Source organism: Thunnus thynnus, chromosome 24 (assembly GCF_963924715.1).
Source record: "Thunnus thynnus chromosome 24, fThuThy2.1, whole genome shotgun sequence".
Taxonomy (NCBI): Eukaryota; Metazoa; Chordata; class Actinopteri; order Scombriformes; family Scombridae; genus Thunnus; species Thunnus thynnus.
The window spans coordinates 12,371,091-12,395,350 of NC_089540.1; the positions used below are offsets into that span (position 1 = coordinate 12,371,091).

Here is a 24,260-nt window from a genome sequence, read left to right on the forward strand (position 1 = left end):
TGTTTTTTTCGTGACCCTGGCAGAATTAACGATATCATCATTTGAACAGGGTAATTTTGACACTGTGTTGCTATATCAATTAAAATGTTTTGTTAGAGAGGACAAAAAGCTGCACATATAGCTAGCTTCCATAAACGAGCAGGAGACAGCAGTGTGGCCACCTCACAGCCAGGCTGCCCAGTGTTACGGACAAACTGGTCCTGGTGGTTCAACCAGTGGTCTACACTGAAGCAGTTTGACGTGGAGTGGGGTGTTACCCACCCTTGTGGTGACTCTCTGACTTTGTTGAAGTTGTGGTTTCAACCCAGCGCTCATCAGTAGCATGAAGCCTTAGCTCACTGTGTTTGACAGCAGCACTGAAGTTTCAAACTTGTGGGTTCAATCCCAACTTTATCAGTTGTTTTTTAAAAGTTAGCAGCTGTATTTAAGATGTAAAACCCTTGGTAAATGTTTGACCCTTGTGGCTCATTGTGTTCAAATATGATAGTCAAAGGTTTTAAGGTTCAAGCTAGCGCTGCTTGGAGATTTTCAATCTTCTAGAGTGTGTCTGACGTAAAAGAAAAATTTCACTGTGAGTGCTGGGATTGAACCCACAACCATTCAACTTCTTAGAAACTGTCTAACACAGTGAGCTTCACAACCAGATATGGTATAAGACTTCTTATCAGAGCTGTTCCACCTTCAGTGGTGTGGCTGACTTGAGACAGACTCAGAATTGAACCCACAATTTCAAAACATTCAATTTTCTGCCAATCAGGCTGAGCTACTAGACCATGCTGCTGAAAGAATGTTTTGTCAGAGCATTTCTGTCTTTAATCAAGATACTGGTTTTAAAAAATTAACAAATGGAAACAAGTAGATATCATTAAATGTTGTCAATTTTCAGTGGTGTATCTTGTGTCTGACTGATTGAGGACTGATCAACTTCAAAACCTCTAAACAGCTGCCAAACAGACTGAGCTACTGGACCAGAACAGTCATACCTCAAGATATTGGCTTAAAAAAATCTCCAAGCAGCTCTGGCTGCTAACTTAAAAAGTGACTGATCAAGTTAGGATTGAACCCACAACTTTTAAACTTCAGCATTGCTGTCAAACACAGTGAACTAAAGTTTTGTGCTGCTAATAGGCTCAGGGTTGAACCCACAACTTCAACAAGTCAGAAAGTCACCACAAGGGTGGGTAACACCCCACACCACATCAAACTGCTTTGGTGCAGACCACTGGCTGAACCACCATGACCAGTTTGTCTGTAACACCGGGAAGCCAGGCTGAGAGGTGGTTTATTTCAATGAGTTCACACCACTGTCTCCTGCTCGTTTACGGACTCTACAGGTGCAACTGTTTGTGCTCTCTATTAAAACATTTGAATTGATTTAGCATCACAGTGTCAAAATCACCATGTTCCAATCACCCTGTCACTGTGCATAAGAGATACTGTCCCAAATTACAATAACAACAGTTTTTTTTATGAAACATTAAGTGTAACATAAAGGCTGCAGGAACAAGATGTGTTTGAGATATAAACATGTTCCATCAAATTTTAAGTGATTTAGCATCACAATGACAATCTTGCAGTGTCAATATGACCCTGTTCCAAGGATCATATTGTTAACTCTGCCAGGGTCATGAAAATATGAGTATGAAAATGGATTACAACTTGTGGTTTACAAGAACAGAGTGTCTTAATTATACTTTCTTTGGCACAATGCATATGGAATGAATTGATTTAGCATTTCCCAGGGGTGTGTGGGTACCTTGACTGGCTGAGTGGTAACAGAAAAGGGCTGGGGTTCATAAGGTTGCCGGTTCAATCCCCAAGTCAGCCAGATCGACCTTCACAAGGCAAAAGAAAGGTGTGACCACACACAAGCTGTACTCTCTCCAGGTAAAAATAAGATTTTTTTTAAGTTATAAGTGTATCATGAGGGGTACATGGACAAAATTGTGTAAGAGATAAACACCTATGTGGCTAAGCTGAAGGATAGCTCAATGGGATGGGTGACAGGAGATAAGCACCGCAATGTGTGGTTGTTGGTTCAATCCCCGCTGAGGGATAAAGATCTTCTTGGTTGTTCTGTCTGTAATGTTGGTTTACAAAGTATTGATATTGTATCCAACCAAATACAGAGTAAATATATCTAAGTATAAGAGTGCATATAAAGTACAAGACTACATGTATAAGTATCACATCAGTCTACAACAGTATGTAGACGCAGAGTGTCATTTGAGAATTTTGCATTTTATCCCGATAGGAAGGCGGTGGTTTTGTGTATTAATAATGACAGAACATAATAAGCAATAAACATGCGATGGCAAGAGACTTCCAACATTTTTAAAAAGTTGTTCGCACTTTCATGCATCAGTAAAACTTCAGCTGTGCAGGACTTTTTGCTGCATAACCCCCTGCGTACAGACCTGTGGAACATCGGGGGAGGACAAGGCCCCCCCCCTTACCCACCCATGTGGGACACAGTTTTTTTGCTCCAGTTACTGGTGAAGGAGAGGGATCGAACCAGCCACCTCACGTCCGCAGACGTATCTGAGATCTGTGTTGACGAAGCCGTCACTCCACCAGGTCCCCTTCACACTCATGCCTCTTCTCTGAACGCTTTTCAACCTCTCCTCTGAGTGATGTCATTCAAAAGTCACAGACTGACCCGGGATCGAACCCACGACCCTAAAACACAAACCTGCTGTCTAATACACTGAGCCACAGAGTCTGACTGTTACTGAGGCTTTAGTCATTGGTTTTCAACCTCACCTCTTAGTGATTTCGTTCAAAAGTCACAGACTGATGCGGGATCAAACCCTAGACATGTATCTAAGTGTAAGAGTGAATATAAAGTATAAGAGTACGTATATAAGTATCACAGCAGTCTACAACAGTATGTAGACACTGAGTGTCATTTGAGAATTTTGCATTTTATCCTGACAGGCAGGTGGTGGCTTTGTGTAATAATGAGAGAACATAATAAGCAACAAACATGCAAATGCAAGAGACTTCCAACATTTTTAAAAAGTTTGTTGCCCTTTCTTTTGTCAGTAAAACTTCAGCTGTGCAGGACTTTTCGCTGCATAACCCCCTGTGTGAGGCTCAAGGGTTTTCAATCTTAAATACAGCTGCTAACTTTAAAAAAAGGACTGATCAAGTCAGGATTGAACCCACAACTTTTAAACTTCAGTGTTGCTGTCAAACACAGTGAGCTGAAGTTTTACACCAGTTGAAGACAATTTTCATTTGAGATTTTTTCAATCTTCAGTCAGAAAGTTACACCCCAATCCAGGTAGAACTGCTGCTGTGTTGCTGGTCATCAGACTGGTGACACTGGGAGCTGCAGTGCAGATGAGGTAACCAAACCAGTGAAACTCCCCATGCAAATGGAGATCCAAAGAAAATGTCTGTTAATGAAATGTTAAGTGTAACAAGGGTACAGACACACTCCTTGAAGACTGAATATCAACTTTTTGTGCTCCTAAATGTCATTCATAATCAGACAAGTATGAAAGTCACCTTCATTGAAATATATTAATTCATTTAGCATCACACTGACAGCTTTGCAGGGTAAAAAATATCCCATTTCTAGGATTGCATTGCTAAATCTGCCTGTGTGGTGAAAACAATAGTCTTTTGTATTTCATGCCATCTCCTCCTTTGTGTTAAATCCATGTTGAGATATTTGATTCTACCACAAGGTGGCAACATTAAAATGCCAACAGCCAACCTCTTGGTGCACTTTTCCCACATCTTGTTACATACTGATTGGAAGATACAGTAATTCATAATTTTACTCGTTATACATAAGACTTTCCTGTTTATATTCAACATAAAGTAGTGGGAAAAGACAGCTTTAATTCAGTGTGTTTTATTAAAATGTTTCACTCATTCAGTCCATCACAGTAACAAAGTGTTAGGATTTTGTGAAATGTGCTGTGATAATGGTCATTTAAAAACATAAGTCAAATATTACAAACAAAGAGTGCTACATTATGCCGTGTTTAACTGTGATATCTCCCAAAAACACATTATTAACAACAGTTGCAAATGTAAAACGAAGTGCAATTATTAGTAAACAGAACATAAAAATATCAGTAAGTCCAGAGATTTATACAAAGTGCAACATGAACAGATCCCTTATAGGTCATTAAATAATTTTAAAGTGTTAATATGCACAAAGTTTTGTGATGCCATGGTGAGACAATTTTGTAAACACATTCAGACATTTCATTTTGGTCAAGATTCACATTTAAAATTCAATAATATTGCATATATATATATATATATATGCACACTTAATAGTTAGCTTTGAACACGAATACATACTTTAATGTCTTTCTTGTAAAAATTAGACCAAATGTGCCCAGTCTAACAGGGACTGATTAAATTTTAGCAGCATCATTGGCGCTTCTTGCCAGAGGGAAAACACGTGATTAGTCAAAACATTTATTCAAAATAAATATATAAATAAATATAATATCGTGAGGCTCATTTCATAAAAACTGGCAGCCCTCTTTAGCAGGTTAGTATTACTGGTACCCTACAGCCAGTGGTTTATTGCACAAGAGCAACTTGGCACAGACCAAACTCATACACTCAAATCCAGAAAAAAACAAAAGAATCAACCCGCCTTCCCCGAAGAAATTCTGCATAGAATCGAATAGGTGACATGAGAGATCAGTTCATGTGGAGACCCCTCACCTGTGGTCCGTCTGATACCATTTTAACTATTCTATGCAGGATCTCAGATTTAAGGTCATCTTAACAGTTACTTTTTGGTCAAACCCATTCAAGGTCCCCAATGAAAACTTTGATGTTGAGGAGTAGTGAGTTACCCCAGCCAGCGGGGTGCCACTGCACTACTGCACCAGTTCATCCATTCATCAGTAGCAGCCGTCTCTCCAGGTGCTGTCACGAAGGGCACTGAGGGTGGACAAGCTCTTTGGAGGCGTCAGTAAACTGGAAAAAAGGAAGAACAACAAAAGGGTCACACCAAAGTGGATAGCTCCGGGTCTGAAAAGTGAAGCCAATGTGAAAGTGACTTAAACTTGCATTCCCTCTAATGGCCAGCAGGGGTGACTCCAGTGGCTCCAAAAAGAAGTCTGTATAGAAGTCTATGAGAAAATGACCCTACTTCTTGATTTATTACCTCAGCACACAGTTTCTTAATAAGTTTGTTCTCAATTGCTAGTTTCAAGTCTTCAAAGACCCTCTAAAACAGCTGCGGCCCACTGGTGGACCTCATAACGCCATCTAGTGGGCCGCAGAAGCAGTGGTACTGCCAAATTGTTAAAAAAATAATATAATAATTTACAAAGTTTACAAAGCTAGTTATTTTTATATCTAAATAAATCATTTCAATGACCAGTTACATTTTGAGCTAGCTTTAGCTGTTAGCTAGCTAGCTTTTTCTGTGGATCCTGCTTCAGAAGACATGTCTCTTTCCACTGTGTTGGAAAATGAACTAATGGAACTATCAGCAGACAACAGCCTGAAGCTTTAGCTCACACAGGTTGACCTTGCTTCATTCTGCATACTGGCTGCCAGTCAATATCCCTCTCAATCAAAACAGGCAATCAAATTTCTGTTGCCTCTCACCACCAGCACCTATTTATGTGAGTCAGGGTTTTCCATTGTGACCGTCACAAAATCAAAGGCAAGAAACAAACTGAAAGCAACTTGGAATGCAACTCTGCATGTCAGCCTCTAACCCATCCCACCACGACTTGATCTTATTTTCTCAGAAGCAAGCCCAAGTGTCTCACTGAGGGTAAACAGAATATTTATTTTGGTCAATACAGCTGACAGGTGGCATAACACTTATTTACAGCCCAGTTTTTTTGTCATGTTATGTTTTTTTCTTTTATTTGGGAAAGTGGTCCTCTGAATTTTTTTCACAATCAGAAGTGGGCCTCAAGTTACAAAAGGTTGAGAACTCCTCCTCTAAAAGACCCTCTAAGGAGTCGGATGTTCATTTTTTCCCTGGTAAGAAATTTTTTTTTAATAGTTTTAAGCCTGTTTTTTTGCTAGTGAAAATTAGCATTAGCATAATCATTAAATGTGTCTGTAAATTCACTGGGGTCAGCTCTACTGTCTTGTCCAAACACGGTTACTTCTGGCTCCAAATATCCAAGATGGTGACAGTCAAAATGCAAACCTGAGGCGTCAAAACGGGAGTTCACAAACCAATGTGTGATGTCACAGTGGCTACGTCCATTATTTTTTACAATCTATGGTCACACCTAAAATATGGTATTTTTACATCTACTGCAAATTACCGTCAAGATAAGACTACAGATGTAAATTAGCCTAGTAGAAATTAATAAATAATAATAATTTTTAAAAAATCATTAAATAAATATTCTATTTTGTCAGCCCAACAAAAAGATGACTGTAAATTAAAAAGGCTTATGGACTCATGAAAAGATATTGCAGGAGATTTTCTGGCAACGTTGAAATTTTGACTATATTATTGTTATAAACTGAAAAAAGTATAACATCCCTGTTGATTAAATATTTAATTAAATGTAAAATTTACATTTCTGACCCAAATTCATACTGAGGTGGCCATGCTGAATCAAGAACTTTTATCACAAAGAAAGTTCCACTTAGTCTGGTTCTCTTTGTGTTACCTGGTTTCACTGAGCCCAACATCAATGACTGTGTTTAGGCTCAGTTACATGCAGTGTCATCAGAATCAGTGTGGAGTGGAGTACTTATAATATGCTATGAAATTAATTTGCCACAAACCTAATGTTCAAGAGGGAATTTCTGGAAAGTCTTTGGTCCACTAGCTACATTTTTGGTCTTCTAGCACAAACCTGTTGTTGAATTTTTTTTACCTGAGATCATATCACATATTTGAAAAGATGAAATAACAACTTTTATATATTGTGTATTTGTTGAATTTGACAGCCTTTACAGAAAAGCGCAAACAAAAATCCTGCATATTAAATCTGATTCCAACAGGGTTTACCTGCGCGCTGGTTGGGCTGCCTTGCTGCGTGGGGTGGAGCTTGGGGTGCCAATGAAGGAGGCGGGGCGGGGCAGGCTGCTGCGAGGAGTGGTTGGCGTGGAAGTGGGCGTCGCCCCTCCGCCAGGCAGTTTACTGAGCATGGGGATCCCGCTGTTACTCCCGCTGCTGCAGTTCAATGACTGGAGGCTGGTGGACGTTGGCATGGTGGCCGAGCCTTTGATAGTGGGACTGACGTAGGCGGTGGCTTTTAGGGGTTGCCGTGACAACGAGGAAAAGTTGCCCACGCTCTGGACTCTGTTCTGCAGCTGGCCTGGGGAGGGGACTGGAGGTGGGCGGGGATAACAGATACACAAGCATAAGAAAGAAAACCAAAATGAGTTAACTGATCTTAAAACGTGTTAAATTTCATAATAATTAACTTTCATCTAAAAAAAAAACACTTAGAAGTAGTATCTTACTGGAGGACTGCAGGCGAGCCAGCCCACTGGACGAATCAAAGCTCTGGCTGTTACGAAGCAAAGGGGAAGCGCTTGGATTGGTTGGAATGGGCACACTTGGCATGCTGGGAGCTCTGACAAGGTTAGGCATGCTCCTCCGCAGCTTATCTGGCAGAGACAGACAGAAACACCCACATCAAAATAAATTGTAGAAGCTTAAAACTGCATCAGGAAAGATTTAAAGTAAAGATACAAATAAAGACCATATACCATAACAATATACCAACTCCATCCCTTAAGACAACTGTAAAGCTTGCCGTGATCTCCTTTACCATACAACAGTTTCCAGCCCCCTCAGTCAGATATACACTCCTAACGCTAATCCCATCAAACTCTCTCTCCCTCTCTCTCGTCTCCAACTTGGAACGGAAACACACGCCAGTCTGAGAGCTTTAAGAGCAGTTGTACAAGAGGCTTAGACAGAGTTATTATTAAGTGGTTAGAGCATCAGTGTGGGTCAGTTCGGGGCATTGACGCATGATTAGCGAGCAAAGACGGGATACTTCTCAGAATGAGAAAGATGGTGAGGAAATACTTATGAGTGGTGAATTAATGAGTTTAAGTGTTTTTATATTGTGTTCTGTCACAGAGAAGTTGAATTAATGTTTTAAAATAACTTTTCAATGTTTGAGGTATGAAGTATGTTTGGAATCGAGTGGAAAACGGTGTCGACTTACTCTCATATTCGGCTGGACGCCATGATGAAGTTTCCCCAAAACAATATGGCCAACAACATACACATATGCACGTACAGTAAATACACACATAAATATTGCACATACAAAACATATAAACACAGAGAGCTCTCATTAGTAGTGTTCACAGCATTGACAGTGGTTTATTTCAAAAAAGTAGCACTTGTTTACTCATATTTTTTGACAAACTGACTCTAAAACGAAAAAGGAACTCCAAACACGTATTCGTTCACTGGGTGGCCTAGCAAAGAGAGATACTATTGGGTTAGATTATGGGAAGTGTAGGCTTGTGTATACGTCAGCCACCCCTGCTATGATTGAGCATTTTTAAAAGGATGTTTTTCAAGTCTGTCTTAAAACCACAGTCAGGTGCCCAAATGAATATTGACACTTTTTCTCTTGCTATAATCATTCCTCTTGTTCATACTGGTAATTAAGAGATCCGTTCATAATGTGCTTTTAGTATAAGTGATGGGGGACAAAATCCACAGTCCTCCTTCTGTGCAAGAATGTATTTCAAAGTTTATTTGAAGCGAATATGAGGCTTCAGTCTTTCAAGTTAGTCAAATCAAGTCAATATCTTTCAGAGTTGCTCTCTTTTTCGTGCCAAGTTTATTCTTTTTAACTTAACTTTAAATACATTTTTGCTCAAAATGGGGACTATATTTTGTCCCTCAGCACTTACATTGTAAGCGTGTTTGGAAGAGATCTTCTTATAGTCAGTATGAACTGGAGGGATGATAACAGTGCGCAAAACCTGTTTCACTGTTCATTTGGGCACAAATCCATTCATTTGGGTTCATTTAAGACAGACTTGAAAAATTGTGAACCCATCCTTTAAATTCATCTACATAAATTATTTAATGGTAATTACATTTAATAATTAATATTTAATGATTATTATAAATTATTGGAGCACCGCTTTAACCCTCATTGTGCAAACATCAGGACTACCAACTGGGGTCCCTGAGGACCCAAAGAATAAACTACTATAAGAAACAACCATCATAGCAAAATGTTAACTTAGGGCTTCTCAAAATATTATTAGTTATGTAATTAATGTCATCTGAAAAAAAAACAAACAAAACATTATTATTTTAGGAAAGTTGCAGTTAATTTGCATATTGTGTAAAACAAAAATATACACTTTTCTTTATTACAGTGGAGTGCCCCTACCCCTCCTGGTAGTGTGTGATACTTTAAATGAGGACCCTTGGCAAACATTAACTCAATAAATAGTTCCATCTATTAAAACTGCAGCGGTGGAATGTTTGACTGGGGTCGTCCAGGACCCCAAAACATTGGTATTTTTAAAAAGCACTCATCAAAACAGAAACGTCATTAAGAACAAACTGATTGACAAAGTCATGAAAAATTAGAATGATAGAATAAAGCACCTGTGAGATATGACAGAAAGTAAACCTCTGGGGTCTGCAGGTAGGATTAAAGTTGCTTTAAACTATTTTCTTGACCACTTGGCGGCATTAAAACAAGCTGTAAACACAACACTGATATATGGTATTATCAGTGTTGGGGAGCAGAGACAATACATGTAGCGAGGCTACTAGTTTATTTACATTTCCTAGTAGCAGTCGGATACTGTAGCTATTTTGAGTGTCTGTTTGCTGCATGTCGTTTGGCAGTTAGCATACAGCAGGTTTATCAGAGCTTGTTCAACTGTTGTAAATGAGCTGAAAGATGCTAAGATACTCAGCTGAGCTGAGGGGAACTGCAGAGTTGAGTGATAATTCTGTATGTTCATCACTAAATTATATAAAAAGGTGATTTCATCCTTTGTCAAAAGCAAAAATATGTTAGTGCAGCTTTAAGGCTTCTTCTACTTTTGGCACAAAAAAGTAAAATGCCTTGACATTTTCAAACAAAGGAGCCTTGTTTTCTTTATTCAAGCCTTTTTTTACTCTCGACTCCAATCAGAAAAACAGACTTGCCTTTCAGTATCTGATCTCAAACAAGAACAAATTCCTTATAGGCAGAGAGATGATGTTAAAAGTGGCTTCTCTCACCTGATCCTGGTCTGAAGCCCTGCAGCTCGGCTGTGCAGGGGCTGCCCAGTCCCAAACCCTGGAGCTGGGTGTGGGCCTGAGGTTGAAAGGCGAACCCAGCGGAAGGGTACGGAGGGGTGGAGGGGGTGGAAGGAGGGGTGGACAGGGAACTGGTGCTTCTTCGCCAATCTCGAATGCTGGAGAAGGTGTGGGAATGCGGCAGACGGGTGAGGCGCGGCTGCGGCGGGGGCAGGAGGCCGTAGTCTTCGTCGTCCTCCTCGTCTTCCTCCTCCAGGTCGGGGCCTGCGCTGAGCTGGCTGAGCTGGAAGGTGAAGCTCTGGCTGCGGCGGTTGGCCAGGATGGACGTCGTGCTGGCGTAGTCCTGCCTTAGACCTGGGGGAGCGAGACATGAGGAACAGCGTGCAAAACAAACACACACACACAAACACACACACACACACACATACATACACACAGAGACACAGACATCACCTCCTGGGGTTAATGAAGCTGAAGTAGCGATGAGCTCTGAGGTCTGGTGCCATATGTTAAAATATTAGAAAGGAGGGAACAATAGAGACAGATGGACAGCAGAAGAAGTGAATTGGCGCACAATGACAGACAAAAAACTGACAAAGCAGACAATTAAATATAAAATCTATTTTCACTGTAATGTTCTGAAATCATTTGGAATAGATTTAGCTGGAAATGCAGGTCCATATTTTTAAGAATACTTACTATACAATGATGTTTTACTGATTATAAGCACAAGGACTTCATATTGAACCTGTTATAGCATCACAAACTAGTATTGAATAATTAGCCTTAAATACTTTAAGGTTAAATTGTTAAATTTCCTGTTATGAGACTTTTCCATTTGCAGTGTTCTTGTATGGCTGCTTCTGTTAAACTAACATTAAAAACTGCTGGATTTGAGAAGTTTGGATTGTTTTGTCAAGGGAAAAAATACAACTAAAATGTGTTTTATATTCCGCATAGGAAGGTATTGAAAGAAGTAGTTTGGTAATGTAATTCAGTTATCATATTTACACTAGTATCACAATTTTTTCCACTGATGCCCTTTTAAACACCCAATCCTTGTTTAGTCTTACAGTATATTGCTCAGCTTGCCTTAATAGTTTATTCGGCTACCATACTTTTGCTCCATATTTTTGTGCCTCCTCTGCAATGCTCTGCACCCCCAGTTTGCTAACTACTGGTCTAAAATGAGGAACAATACAGTCAGCATGAAGTGGACCAAATTCCCTGCAATTAAGAGCTTTAATCATACACTGTTTCTCAGAGCAAGAGCTGTTCTGGAGACAGGGGGCAGAGCCAAACAACCGCAGAAATACCATCTGCATGTTTTCCTCCTGGCTTTACTTACTCTCCTCCTGCAGCCGGGCCATAACCTGGACATCAGTGAGGTCTTGCAGTTTGTATCCCAGAGCGATGGAGTCGTCTTCCGCCTCTGAAGCACCAAGGTCACTGTCCATGGATGACTGTGGGCTGAGGGCCGAGCGCCGGAGACTGCGGTCTTCAAACAGCCACACAAGAAAACAGAGTTTGACTGATGATGAACTTTCCACACCGACAACTTATCCTTGATCTTAACTACAGTGTTAAACAAATGAGACGGTCACTGTGCAGCTCGGCTATGTTCGGTTTTGGTAGCTCAGTAGTGAGAAAAGCACCCTCGAGTCTTTCGAGTGTCCTTTACATAAATATGAAGGATCCAAACTAATGGAGGGTGATACTTGGCTCGGAGAATTAGAGCCTATTAAGCACCAGTGAGGCAGAAATATTATCTCAGAGGTTATACCAACCTCTCCCCAGTTAATGATATTCCTATATCTGCTCACTAAAACTGCACTCTAGAATAATGACAATGATGAAAAGGATTATTTTAATCACTTTTGTCACAATTTGCACCCTTTATTAGATTTATTTTAGTCATCTTTGGCTGAATTTCAACATTTTGCTACATCTGTTAACATAATCATCATTTACACCTTTGACAAGGTGCATCTGAGTGTGAATTTAAAGGGTTGATTCAGTCAAAATACAAAACATCATAATTTCTCACTTTCCTACAGTGGAAGCTCACTGGAGCTACTTTCTGCTTAAGAAATAGTCCCCATGACACCCATTCTCAATAATATCTAGAGGAACTGGGACATTGTTTCCTTAAAAAACTGTGCTGCTGAAAATAAATGTTATTTTTCAATACTGTGAGCAACACTCCTGTGGATTAAGAACCAAACAGACATGTTAAATCATTCTAAGGTCAAGTGTGCCCCCTTTGTAACCTCAACTATAACTTTTGAAGTCTCAGACTAATTGGGTGACGCAATCCTTCAGTTTTAGCACGACATTAGTGGTGCAAAAATAAGTAAAAAGCAGACAGTTAGGTCTTTAGGTGACGTGTATGTCCAGTTGTTGAAAGTGGCTTTAAGATGCAAGTGACAACAACCAATTTTGAAGTCAGTATAATAAAAATATGTAGCTCCCTTTTTGGAAACCAGTGTCATCTCCTCTGTATTACTTTGAGGAGTTTACATTCTATGATCATGCATGGATTTTAAAGACTGATTCTGATCCGTTTTAGACTAAATATCTTAAATTTTGACTTTGTTGAAGGACGTAATATGTTAAAATAAAGGATTTCAGATTATCCATCAGAATTACATACTTATAGGCAGTGTAGAGAAAGTTTTGCAACATTTAAAACGAAGTGATACAAAACTAATAGAAATTATTAATGAAGAAATGTGATCTATTGTGGGGTTTTTTAATACTGTACTGAAAAAAATGTTGAAATTTGACCTAAATATTTCTAAAAATCCTTACTTCAGCCCTGAAGTACATGATATTATATTGGTGACTCACAAAAGGGGGGCAGATAGATGAAAGAGAGAGTTTTATATTTGGAACAGCATATCTAAAAAAGAACAAAAAAAGCAACACATGCCCCAGCTTTTCTAATGCCTCGTTGCTGTTTGGAGTAGCACTGTCATGGAATTGAGCCTTAGGTGCAAAACCACCAGCGAGCCCCTGCGGCAGAGGACCTGCTGCTACATGAAGCTCAGGATGTGAGCTTCCTCCCTTCAGGGCCCATCTCGTTCCCTGCAGCTTTGCCCTCGCCGTGTCTGGAACGTTATTTTTTTCCATCACTAATAATGCACTCGAATGTGTCACCAGCTGATACAATTACAGCAGCAGAATATAGTGACATATAATGAGCAACGAGCAGTTTTATTTCTGCAACTGTTGCTTGAAGCTGCAACAAAAATACATTCTCTTACTCTCACGACTTACATGAGAACACAGTTGAAATAATACATTAAAAGCTTGTGGCTGACCCAGTTTTATACCGAGTGTCTTTACCTGCGTAGTAGTGTTCTGATATTTTGTTATCTGCTGTCTGTGCTGTTCCATATGAGGCAAGAAAAGCGGGACTCGGGATGTTTTTATATGAAAAGCGGACAGAAAGGCGGCGCAGAGCAGTGGGAGAAGCAGGCTTACTGCGGTTGGCTAGGTGAGAGAGGAACGTGGGAGTCCTCTCGGCTACAGGGGAGAGCTCCTTCCCTACGGGGCTCAGTGTCCGATGGAGGATCGGGTGGAGCGGGGAGGAGAGGGATGGAGCTGAAGGAGGCAGCAGAGGAGAGAGGAGGGAGGTAAAAAGATGAGACATTCAGGTTTTAAAAAAATGCATGCAACTTCTAGAGGTAGAAAGTTGAATGAAAACCTCAAAAAAAAAGGTTAATATACACACAAATTCTAATTCAAACTGGTTTTAAAGTTATCACTCTAATATTGCTGTAAATATCTGAAAAGTAATTTAACATTTATTTAATACATAAATTATTCTGTGATGTGTCATTTTTGCCATTAAGTTACTTAAATATGCTGTTCCTGAAGAGACTGATACTCAAAGTTTAACCAAAACAAGAGCAAACATGCATGCTGTATGTTTACCGTGTCTTTCGGACGACTGGGGAGTGGAACAGGGTTTGGCTGAAGGGGAGGTGCTGATGGGTGACACCCCAGCAACTCGACTCAGGGGAGGACCGGGAGAGGAGGAGGAGGAGGGGGAAGGGCTGGACAGTGAGCTACGCCACCTGGAGACTGAGGCAGGAGTGGGTTTAATGGAGGAGAACAGGGGATGGGAGGGAAGACGGAAGTTAATGTTAAGTTAGCATTATTTTTTATTTTACACATCAATACATTGCCAAATTGATTGTAAAATTCACCGACCAAGGCCCTTTAAACAGCTGAGACTATGTGAGAAAAACTGGTTAAGTACACGTTTTCTCCACTCGTTTATTCAGGTTTTTCCTTTGATTTGCAACTAACTCCTGTCATACTCTAAGTGCTCTTCTCCTGGGCTGCAACGATTGTTTTCGTTATTGATTAATCGTTTGGTCTGTGGAAAATGTCCATCACAGTATCCTGGAGCACAAAGTGACATCATCAAATGTCTTGTTTGTGAGACAAACAGTCCAAAACCCCAAAATATTCAATTTACTGTAATGAAAGAAAAGCAAGCACATTCTCACATTTGAGAACCTGGAACCATTAAATGTTTGGTGTTTTTGCTTGAAAAAAAAAAGATGATGATTAAATCGATGATCAAAATAGTTAAATCGGTCAGAGTAGGTTGACGCCCTGGCTTTGGACTCACAGGTAGCATTTCTACATACGTTCACCTCAAGTTTTGGACCTTCGACCGTGTTTAACAACATTTAAACAGTCTAAGAATTACACAAAATCACAAAAAGCATGATATGTGCCCTTTATAAAAGAACCTCAAAACAGACTCTTCCTTAATGAGCTGAATTCAGGTAGCTCCAGAACTCAAAATGGCCTTAACAATAAATCGTAGAAAATACAAAGACAGACGCCATCATTGAGCAGAGGGCTGTACTGTGCAGCAGTTACCTCATCGGCAGTGTGACTGTCAGCAACTGCTCTGTTCAGCAGCTGCACATGTGACAAAGCACAGAGGACAAAGCACTATTCAACACAACAGAGCCGCTCGTACACTGCAGCTGTACCTGGTGCTGAGTGTCTCAGACAAACAAACACACACACACACACACACACACCTCGGTTACTATTCATAGATGTAGAGAAGAAACTTCTCCTGGTTTGTAGCACCTGTGATATGAATACTCAGGCCATATCTAGAGGGAAAAGATGAATATAAATGTGCTGCATCCTGCATTTCTTATTAAAGAGTGTGCATGTGAAGCCTGCACACACCCAGAGATGCAGGAAGAGGATTTCTCTCTCTTACCTGTCAATACGAATATAAGCCACTTAGCTATGAAGGGGGTGTATTCCTTTCATGTAAACGGTTTCTATGGCAACAGCTCTCCATTTCACTGTACCCAACCTCCGGCAGGGAGAGAGAAAGAGAGAGCGATAGCAGGCCAAGCTGGTGGGAGGATTCCTCTGCGGTTTTGAAGTGATGCACCATTAGCATGTAGAGTGCAGGTTCTCTGCCGCTGATGCAACAAGCTGCACAGCTGGTGCAACTTCAAGAGGACCGAGCCGAGTCAGAGGTCCACTTCTGTGACCCAAATACTGGCCCAGACTGCAGCATAGATGCTAGTATAAAGTATGTGGACACTAGACATCATGACTGGTCCACAGAGATTAGGGATGGGAATTGAAAAGATTTTAACTGATACCGATGCCATTATCGATTCTGCTTATCGCTCTGATTCTTTATCGATTCCCAATTCATTTTCTGTGTGGAAAAAAAGTAGACCTACACAGGTTCTCAGCGTCAACGCAACTGTTTTATTATCTCTGAGTCTGAACACAGTGCAGAAACAACAGGCCTCAGTAGGCTGGAGCAAGTCCCCAGTTGGTACCAGTTGGCAGTCCGCTATCTGTTAGCTCCAGCAGCAGACCAACAGAACAGTTGCAGCATGGCCCGATCATGGTACTGGGTCAGCACTAAGTCTTCTCAGTTATTTTGGGTGTGTTTTATTTGTTGCCTCGATCCTACCGCCGTGACTCCTTCTTGTTGCAAGTTTCCAGCAGCAAAGATGCATGACATTGACATCACTGTTTTGCAATGTGCAACTATCAGAAAAACATGCCGGCATCGATAAAAGGAATCGATAAGCTCGGAGGCATATGATTCCAATGGATCGGACAATTTGGAACCGGTTCTTGATTCTCATCCCTAATAAAAAAAGACATTATTTTTCCAGTTTGGTGTGGAAGAACTTAGAGCCACACCTCACTATGCTTCCAAAATCTTGTGTTATAGCAGCAGATTTAAGCCCAAAGCTTAATGAGATGTTCAAATATGTGTACATGTTGTCCAAAAAGATAATCATATTACTGTTTTACACAACTGACATTGTAATTAATATTTTAAAGCACATTGTAATTAAGAGTCTACATGAGTTTGAGGATACTTTAAGTTAAATACTAATGTCAGCATGCCAAAATGCTCACAATGACAATGCTAACATGCATATTTTAAGCAGATATGTTTTCCATGTTTTCTTAATGTAGCGCGTTAGCATGCCGACGTTTGGTAATTAGCACTGAACACAAAGTGCAGCCGAGGCTGATGGGAATGCCGTTAGTTCTGCAGGTATTTAGTGAAAGACCAGTTGAAAGTTTGATCTGATAATGGTGCTAATATGTAAAGTTATGAGGACACAAGAATGATTATATTTCATCCTGACGGGGAGCATGAATGTGTGACCCAAATGTCATAGCAATCCAACCAATGTCTGTGGAAACATTTCACTCAAAGCCACAAATGGTGAAGCTAAGTGGTGCTAAAGGAAAAGTCAACAATCTTTATTTGAGATATTTCAGTCTGGACCAAAGAAGTGGATGCCCGACATAAGCAACAGTGCTACAGTATCTTAATGTTCTTGACGTGCTGAATTCTCAATTTGGCAGCATTTTGGAGTCAAGTTAAGATTATTTATGTAGCCTGAAAAGGAGAGATTTACAATCTCTGTAGCACCCCAATCCTTATACCATCAGTTCAGATACAGAACTCGAGTCTGTTTGAGAGGAAATTCTAAGTGTTTACAAAAGCAAAATGTAAAAGAAGGTCATTAACTCACACACTGTCACCAATTAGATTAGTGAAAAATCAATGTTTGTGACCATAGATCTTTACCAGGTATTACACTTTAATACGTTTAATGCCTGAAACGTTTTCAATAAACTCAGTGGAGATAGTTCACTACTGTCTTTTGCATGCCTTAATTCTCCCCAAGTATATTAGCTAATATTTAAGTACAAAATCTAATTTAAAAGGTTTCATTAACTGGCAAAAGAGCAGTCCAAACAATTAGATATTTCTTTGAAAATACTGCAGATAAACACTTTATATTCAAAGTGTGGGAAGGCAGAGCAGCCTGACACACACACACACAGACTCAAACTCTCCTACGCAGGTGAGTCGAGCACCTTCTCCTCTCATTAAAGGCTTCAGGGTATTAAGCTGCCTGTTCAGCTGAGGCCGTGGGAGCTGTCGCCTCCATTCACTCTTCACACGCAGCCCTCTGCTCTGCCTCCACAACCGCGGCCTACAAAAAAAACAGACTCATCGATCAGACGAGGATTTCTGTAACACACTGACATCTTGGATTGATAACCCTGATCTGCTATTTTTCCCCCCTGGTTGGCTGTCAATAGGCTCAAGACATGAAATCTATTTTTAAAAAGAGAGTCGATTCAGGCTCATGAAGTAACCATGGCAACACTAAAAGCAAACCAAGAGGCAGGCTTCTATTGATTCACAACCTATTCTCTCTTTTGATTATTCGGACTGCTAACCATATTTCCTGTTTCACTTCCTCAGATATGTTTCCTTTATCTTCAAGACTTCCCCTTCTTCTTCGTCAGCGATGCATCATATAATTAAGTGTTGCCTGTAACCACGGCATATGCAGGTCAGGTGACCCGGGCCTGATCTGCTTAAGGCTATGAGGCGTGGACAGATTATCGTCAGTGAGCTCTCCACCGTCCTGCTGAGCTCGATTAGTCACTCTGAAGCGATGAAGGTGATCCAACTTCAACCTGCCTATTATGGCCACAAAGGAAAAGTATCTCTGCAAAGTACAAGTGTCAGTTTATGTACTTTACAATGTTAGGAAGTGATACTTTTAAACACTTTTCATCATTACCTGGCTTTAAAAAGTAGAGTACAGCAGAGCTAGTCCATCAATAGAAGATTTATCAGCAACCATTTGACTTTTAAATAGTCATTGGTCAAGCATTTGATGGTTCCAGCTTCTCATATGTGGAAACATGAATATTTGTGGACTTTTAGACAGTTTGTCAGACAAAACAACACTTAATTTGATGATGTCACTTCATGCTTGAGGAAATTTTGATGGAAACTTCACTGTCTTCTTATGTTTTTAAAGAACAAACCATTAATTGATTAATAGAAAATATAACCTGCACATTAGCTGATACTAGTTAGTTGTAGCTCTTAAAAGAACGCTTTTTTATAAATTAGGTTCCTAGTAGCTTAAACACCAAGTGATCTATCTGGAACTTAAAGCAAGTGACATCAATTTTGGACTGCTTCCTTCACAAGACAACAAGAGCACCCAGCTATACACTCTAGATGAGAAACTGTTTGGCAGCTCCTTCTGGCCGAGACTGTTGTGTGAGACAGTAAGCAAATGTGAGTGAGTGAGCTCCTGTGTTTTTGGCAAGACACCTAAGAGCTGTGTACATCAGTTTAAAATAGACTGGAGGCGGGAAGCGTCATGCAAACTAATCTGCTGTCTTGTCTCCCGGAATCTCAGGCAATTTCTGTTTTCAGCCTTTGGTTTAATGTACGGAGGAGAGGAGAAAATAGACACTGTGGGTAAGTGAGAGACATCCGCTGTGGGTTATGAAACAAAGATGAAACAATGTAGAGAAACTGGGCATAAAAAGAAGTGACATCCACACTAACCACAGTAAAAAAAAAAAGGGTGAAAATATGTAAGTGATCAATTCAGAGCTGCCAAAAAAGGCCCGGACTGGTTAAGAAAGATAAAGCTCAACTGAATTTAAAAGTCTAAAAACACTCATTGCATAAAATACTTTTCTAATGCATGTCTTATTAGCGGAAAAGTGACGAATGTGAAATTAGCAACAGTCCCCTGACTGAACTCCAGCTGAACTCCAGAGAAATGTTTTTAGCATTGTTTCTTAGACAGCAAGAGACACACACACACAGACAAAACTGTTCAGCTGTACATCTTGAATGCAGTTTAGTTTCATCGATGCCACCAAAGCGTGTACAATATTTCTTGCATTTGCATTGCAAGAACAAGCAATTTCATACTGAATCTTCTGCAGACTTGTGAGGTTTTGTTGAGACGGACTGTAGTGATCTATTTTTAGGACATAATATCTTTCCTTAAAGTGCACAAACATTTACAGTATTTTACTGCTGCTAACTGCACTTGCATGTTTTATTCTTCTGCGAACATTTTTTGTTAAAATTAATAGAAAATTCACTTTACAGCACTTCATTGGAAACTGGAGAGATTGAGACGATCTGTGTTGCGTTTTCACACATAATCTGCTGTATTTACATTCATTCACTTTCCTTTTGTGAACTTTTTCTTTTTTTCAAGCACAACTGTATATGTTCTAGCAGTGCAGAACAGTTTGCACTTGCTATGGTAACAAGTCTAAGGTGTGATATCACTGATTTAGCTCATCTCAGACACCCTATGACAACAGTGAGAGTCTTAAGGTTTGTATGGATGCATCTTGTTGTGCGCTGTTGGCTCTTTTGCTGTACAACACAAACTTCCCTCCAGGGGCCAATCACAGCTTTTTTTTTCTCACCACCACACACACACACACACACACACACACACACACACACACACTGTGTCTCGCACCTTGTTCCAGTCGGAGGGACAGCGATCGCCTCGCAGCCTCCACCTCCGATTTGGGACAGTCCAGAACCTGCCGGCACCACTGCAGAGGTGTGAGGGAATCATCTGAGGACTCTGTGGCTCTTGATGATACATACAACCTACAGAGAGATTGAAATGCTGGGAGTCAAACTATTGTTTTAACTGCTGCAGAACAATGTAATATTTAACAACACTGTCAAAGTCATGAAGGAGCTGAAGGAAAGGTCAGGAGATCACCAAAATCTGTAGGTTTCATCCTCTGGGAACCATGAATATCTGTACAAAAGATAATCTCTATCCATCCGATAGTTGTTGAGATATTTCAGTCTGAACCACAGCGGTCAGACCGACGCTGCCGTCCATACAGACAAGCTGCTGGAGTGGTTAAAAATTTTATTAGCTGCGAGAACAATTCTTTGATCTCAGCAAGAAATGTTCTTCTTTCTCATCATAAATCCAACGACTCCTCAATTATTCTTCATTTTTCAGGACAGACTCTGTTTTTATTCCAGTCTATCTCCAAGCCTCTTTATTTCTTGTACCCGATATTGCACTTCATTTGAGATTTACTTAATGTTTGGATGGAAACATAACTACTTATTATAAGATATGTGATGGTATCTATGTTGAAAAAGTGTTTACAACCAAAAATTTTGTTTTTTTTTCCATAAAAATATGAACACTAAGCATTTGTAGGACTCTGGCCAACTTTATCTGATTTTTACATCCTGAGTTTAAAATCTGACACAATTCGAGATGACTAATTGTAAATGGAACAATCACCAACATGTAGGTGTAATTTATACACAGTTTTAGTACATATCTAACTACATGTTGGTAGGATCTCAGTGTTATGAAAGTAATATTGTACATTTGGGAATCTTCCCTCTGATGGGTCGCTATTCAGACTCCATCCTTCCTTTGTGCCACCAACTCATCCCCTCCTGACTCAGACAAATCTCTCCTCCTGGCTTAAAGGTGGTGTTAAGCTTTTCAGATATCACGAAGACGAGTCGCTCTGTTGAAATGAAGTAGATCAGATTATTCTGACAGCCCTGAACTGCTTTTTTTCCCCTTGATTTTGCTCTGTGGGCAACACGGAGGGAACTGAATTATAGATTAAAACCTCCACTGACATCAGGTGGAAGTCTGACCTGAAGGGGACAGAACACACACACACGAACACACACACACCTCGGTCACTATTTCTAGACGCAGGGAGGGAAGCACCTGCAATGTTAATACACCAAATAAAAGATGAATCCGCGTGTGCTGCAGTGCAGAATCAGTCATACTTCCTGTCAAAATATTTTGACCTCCTCTGTTTCTAACATGCATTTATGTCCATCTCAATTCATATGAATGGAGGTGGACAAAATATTAGAAACACCTCTCAAAGCCCCAAACTACAGCCTCCAAAATGATCATAAACACTTTTCATGAGTGAACATGAACATGCACTTTGGATTTATTGCAGGGCTGCTGTATGAGCTACAGTAGTGTAGGTGTACCTTACTGCTATAACTAACTATTATTGATTATTCTGCAGATTATCTTCTTGATTTATCGTTTTGTCTATAAAATAGTGAAAAATGTCAGTTATAATTTCTAACATCTCATGGTGACGTCTTCAAATATCTTAGTTTGTCCGATCAACAGTCTAAAATCCAAAGAAATTCAGTTTACTAACCTATATGACACAGAAAAGCTTCAAATTATCACATTTGAGAAGCTGCAACATGCAGATATGACATTTTTGCTTAACAAAGCGACTAAAATGATTAAACGATTATCAAAATAGTTGCTGACTAATTTTCTTTCGATGGACTAATTGATCAATCGCAGCTCCAGGGGATCTTATAAATTGGAAACAGTAAAAAAAACCAAAAAAAAACTCAGCACATAAACATTCATGTTACTGGCTGCATGTATTACAGCAATGATTGAAATCATGAATTGATCGATCAGTTGATCCATAGACAGAAAATTACATAATGAGCAAATTAATCAGTTGTGAGTTTAATTAAGTTAAAAACAGTCACCGATCACACTCAGATGTGACGATTCTTTTAGTTTTCTCCATTTTGAATCATCATGAATTGAATATGTTGAGATTTTATGATCGTTAGACCAAAACATAGCAGTTTTTAATGTTTTAAAAAGGGACCCTTTCATTGCCAACTTATTGATTAACTGAAAAAGTAATTAAGTAGTTACTAAAAGTATTTGGCTTGTTTGCATGAAAATGTCAGTTCTTGAAACTGATTTCCTCTCTTTGCAGCCACTTCCTTCAATAGAAAAACACAACACTAAGTAACAGGTCATAATTCAACAAGGCCTCCAGTGTTAATCTGCAAGATTTTATAAAGATATCACAGAAAACAGACACATTATGTCATGGAAAGTGTTGCACTGAAGCTCAAAGCATGACACAGATACAGCTGGATCTATGGTTTGATTCCCTGTATGAGGCACTATAGTTAATACAAGGCACTGAAAAGCATCCAGCAAGTGACATTTTAAGATGAATTTCTCTGAGTGCAGACTAGAGGGAGAATGGCAGCTTGGTGCAGCCCTGATGACAGGCCTGATAACAAGTGGCCTCTCCTCTCAGCTGCCTAATTAACTTACGTGGTGTGTGGCTTTGTTTTGGCCCTGCAGAAAGCTGCAAAGCTTTAATATGAATATGATCAGGAATAAGAAGAAAATCAACCAGTTGAACCATCAAACATCATTTATGGTCTTTGCATTCAAGATTCATGACTTGGACCTTCTGCACAAAGCAACAAATGGTTGAATTAAAACAAAAAAACCCGACAGTTACCATGATTCATCAGACTCCTCTGAGCAGCACAGAGAATCCAAGTCCAAAAGCTCCAGCTCATCCAGAACCGACGGCTCAGACGCGTCCTCCGCCTCCCCCGCGGCAGCCTCTCCGTCCCCGGCGGTGTGCCGGTGGAGATAGTCGAAAGGCTCCTCCGGTGGGAGCGCGAATGACCCCAAGGACGTCTGGCACAGCAGGGTGGGAGGCGGGCTGGGTAGGCAGTATCCCCCGACGCACGCCGGAGGTATAGGCAGCACATGCGGGCCGCCTGCGCAGCCGCTCGCCCGGGTCCGCAGCTGCTCATTCTGCCGCTCCAGTTTCCGGACCAGCTCCTGAAGCTTCTTCACCTCCAGCTCTGCGTTCAGGGTGTTGCTGTTGCAGTCCACCTCCGTCATGATCGCGGGGTTCAGTACGGCTGCCTCCATTGGATCACAAAATAACGCTTTCTTATAGCATCCACCTCCAATCTGGATCCAGAAATGGAGGACAGGTAGGGCCGAGCTGCTGCGGCTGCTGGCTCACCCGACGCCCTCACACTGCTTTCTGTATTCTGGTAGCGGTAGTAATCAGTCTAGTACGCCTGTCTGGACTGTCACCCAATGGGAGACTATAATAACTCCACCCCTCCAACACCACACACACCCTCAGCCTCCACCTCCCCAACCGGAAGGACTGATTACAGGTAGTAATTGCACCTGTCGTTAGTTTAAACCGTAATATATTGAAAACATAACCTGCGTAAAATTTCATTTTACACATTTTACGCACAAGCATTTTTTTCCCCCCGACCATCTCTTTCCAAGCACACAACTAATAACTTTTACTGCAGGAGACACAGTTCACATATAAATCTATTAATTTGATTCAATTCAATTCAATTCATGATCAATTGTTCTCAGCAGGTGTGTTATAATTAAGAGACACACCTGGTTTACATTTATACACATCTGGCGACATCTTGCGGTTGAAGCAGGTTATTGCATCATTTCTAAAACAAATGTATAAGTCGACATGTCTGAACAGTTGCACAGAAACCATTTTACATTTATTTTATGAGTGTATTAATGTTATATAGTTTTTGATCGATATTGAACGTTTAGCCTGTTCATTTACAGAAAAAATGTGATTTTTTTAAATGGACAAACTATCAACAGATCTGTTTTTATTTAAAATCTTATTTATTTGCCAAGTTGTAAATGGTCTCAAAGCAAACCCAGCAAATTAAAGAATGAAGCTTAAGGACAAACAAATCAGAAAGCCATTAAGACTCTGGTCATCTACAATATCTTAAAAACCTATTCTTTATTATTCCATAGTTTTATAGACATTTGTATCAACCAAATTAAAT

At 40.2% G+C, this 24,260-nt stretch overlaps 1 protein-coding gene across 2 annotated transcripts; it reads right to left on the reverse strand.

The window, feature by feature from the left end:
* Positions 1–3,849: 3,849 nt before the first annotated feature.
* LOC137177113 (SLAIN motif-containing protein 1-like) lies at positions 3,850–23,522 on the reverse strand. 2 transcript variants are annotated; one of them, XM_067583230.1, is made up of 10 exons: positions 22,913–23,522; positions 20,071–20,207; positions 14,147–14,296; positions 13,694–13,813; positions 11,556–11,705; positions 10,190–10,561; positions 8,148–8,159; positions 7,432–7,578; positions 6,974–7,295; positions 3,850–4,956 (listed from the first exon to the last, which is right to left on the reverse strand). In XM_067583230.1, exons 1-10 carry the CDS (start codon positions 23,335–23,337, stop codon positions 4,881–4,883), a joined length of 1,911 nt encoding a protein of 636 aa, XP_067439331.1. In that variant the 5' UTR covers positions 23,338–23,522; the 3' UTR covers positions 3,850–4,880. The 2 variants fall into 2 exon arrangements, with proteins under 2 accessions (XP_067439331.1, XP_067439332.1); XM_067583231.1 differs by lacking the exon at positions 8,148–8,159 and having other exon boundaries at positions 22,913–23,520.
* Positions 23,523–24,260: the final 738 nt, after the last annotated feature.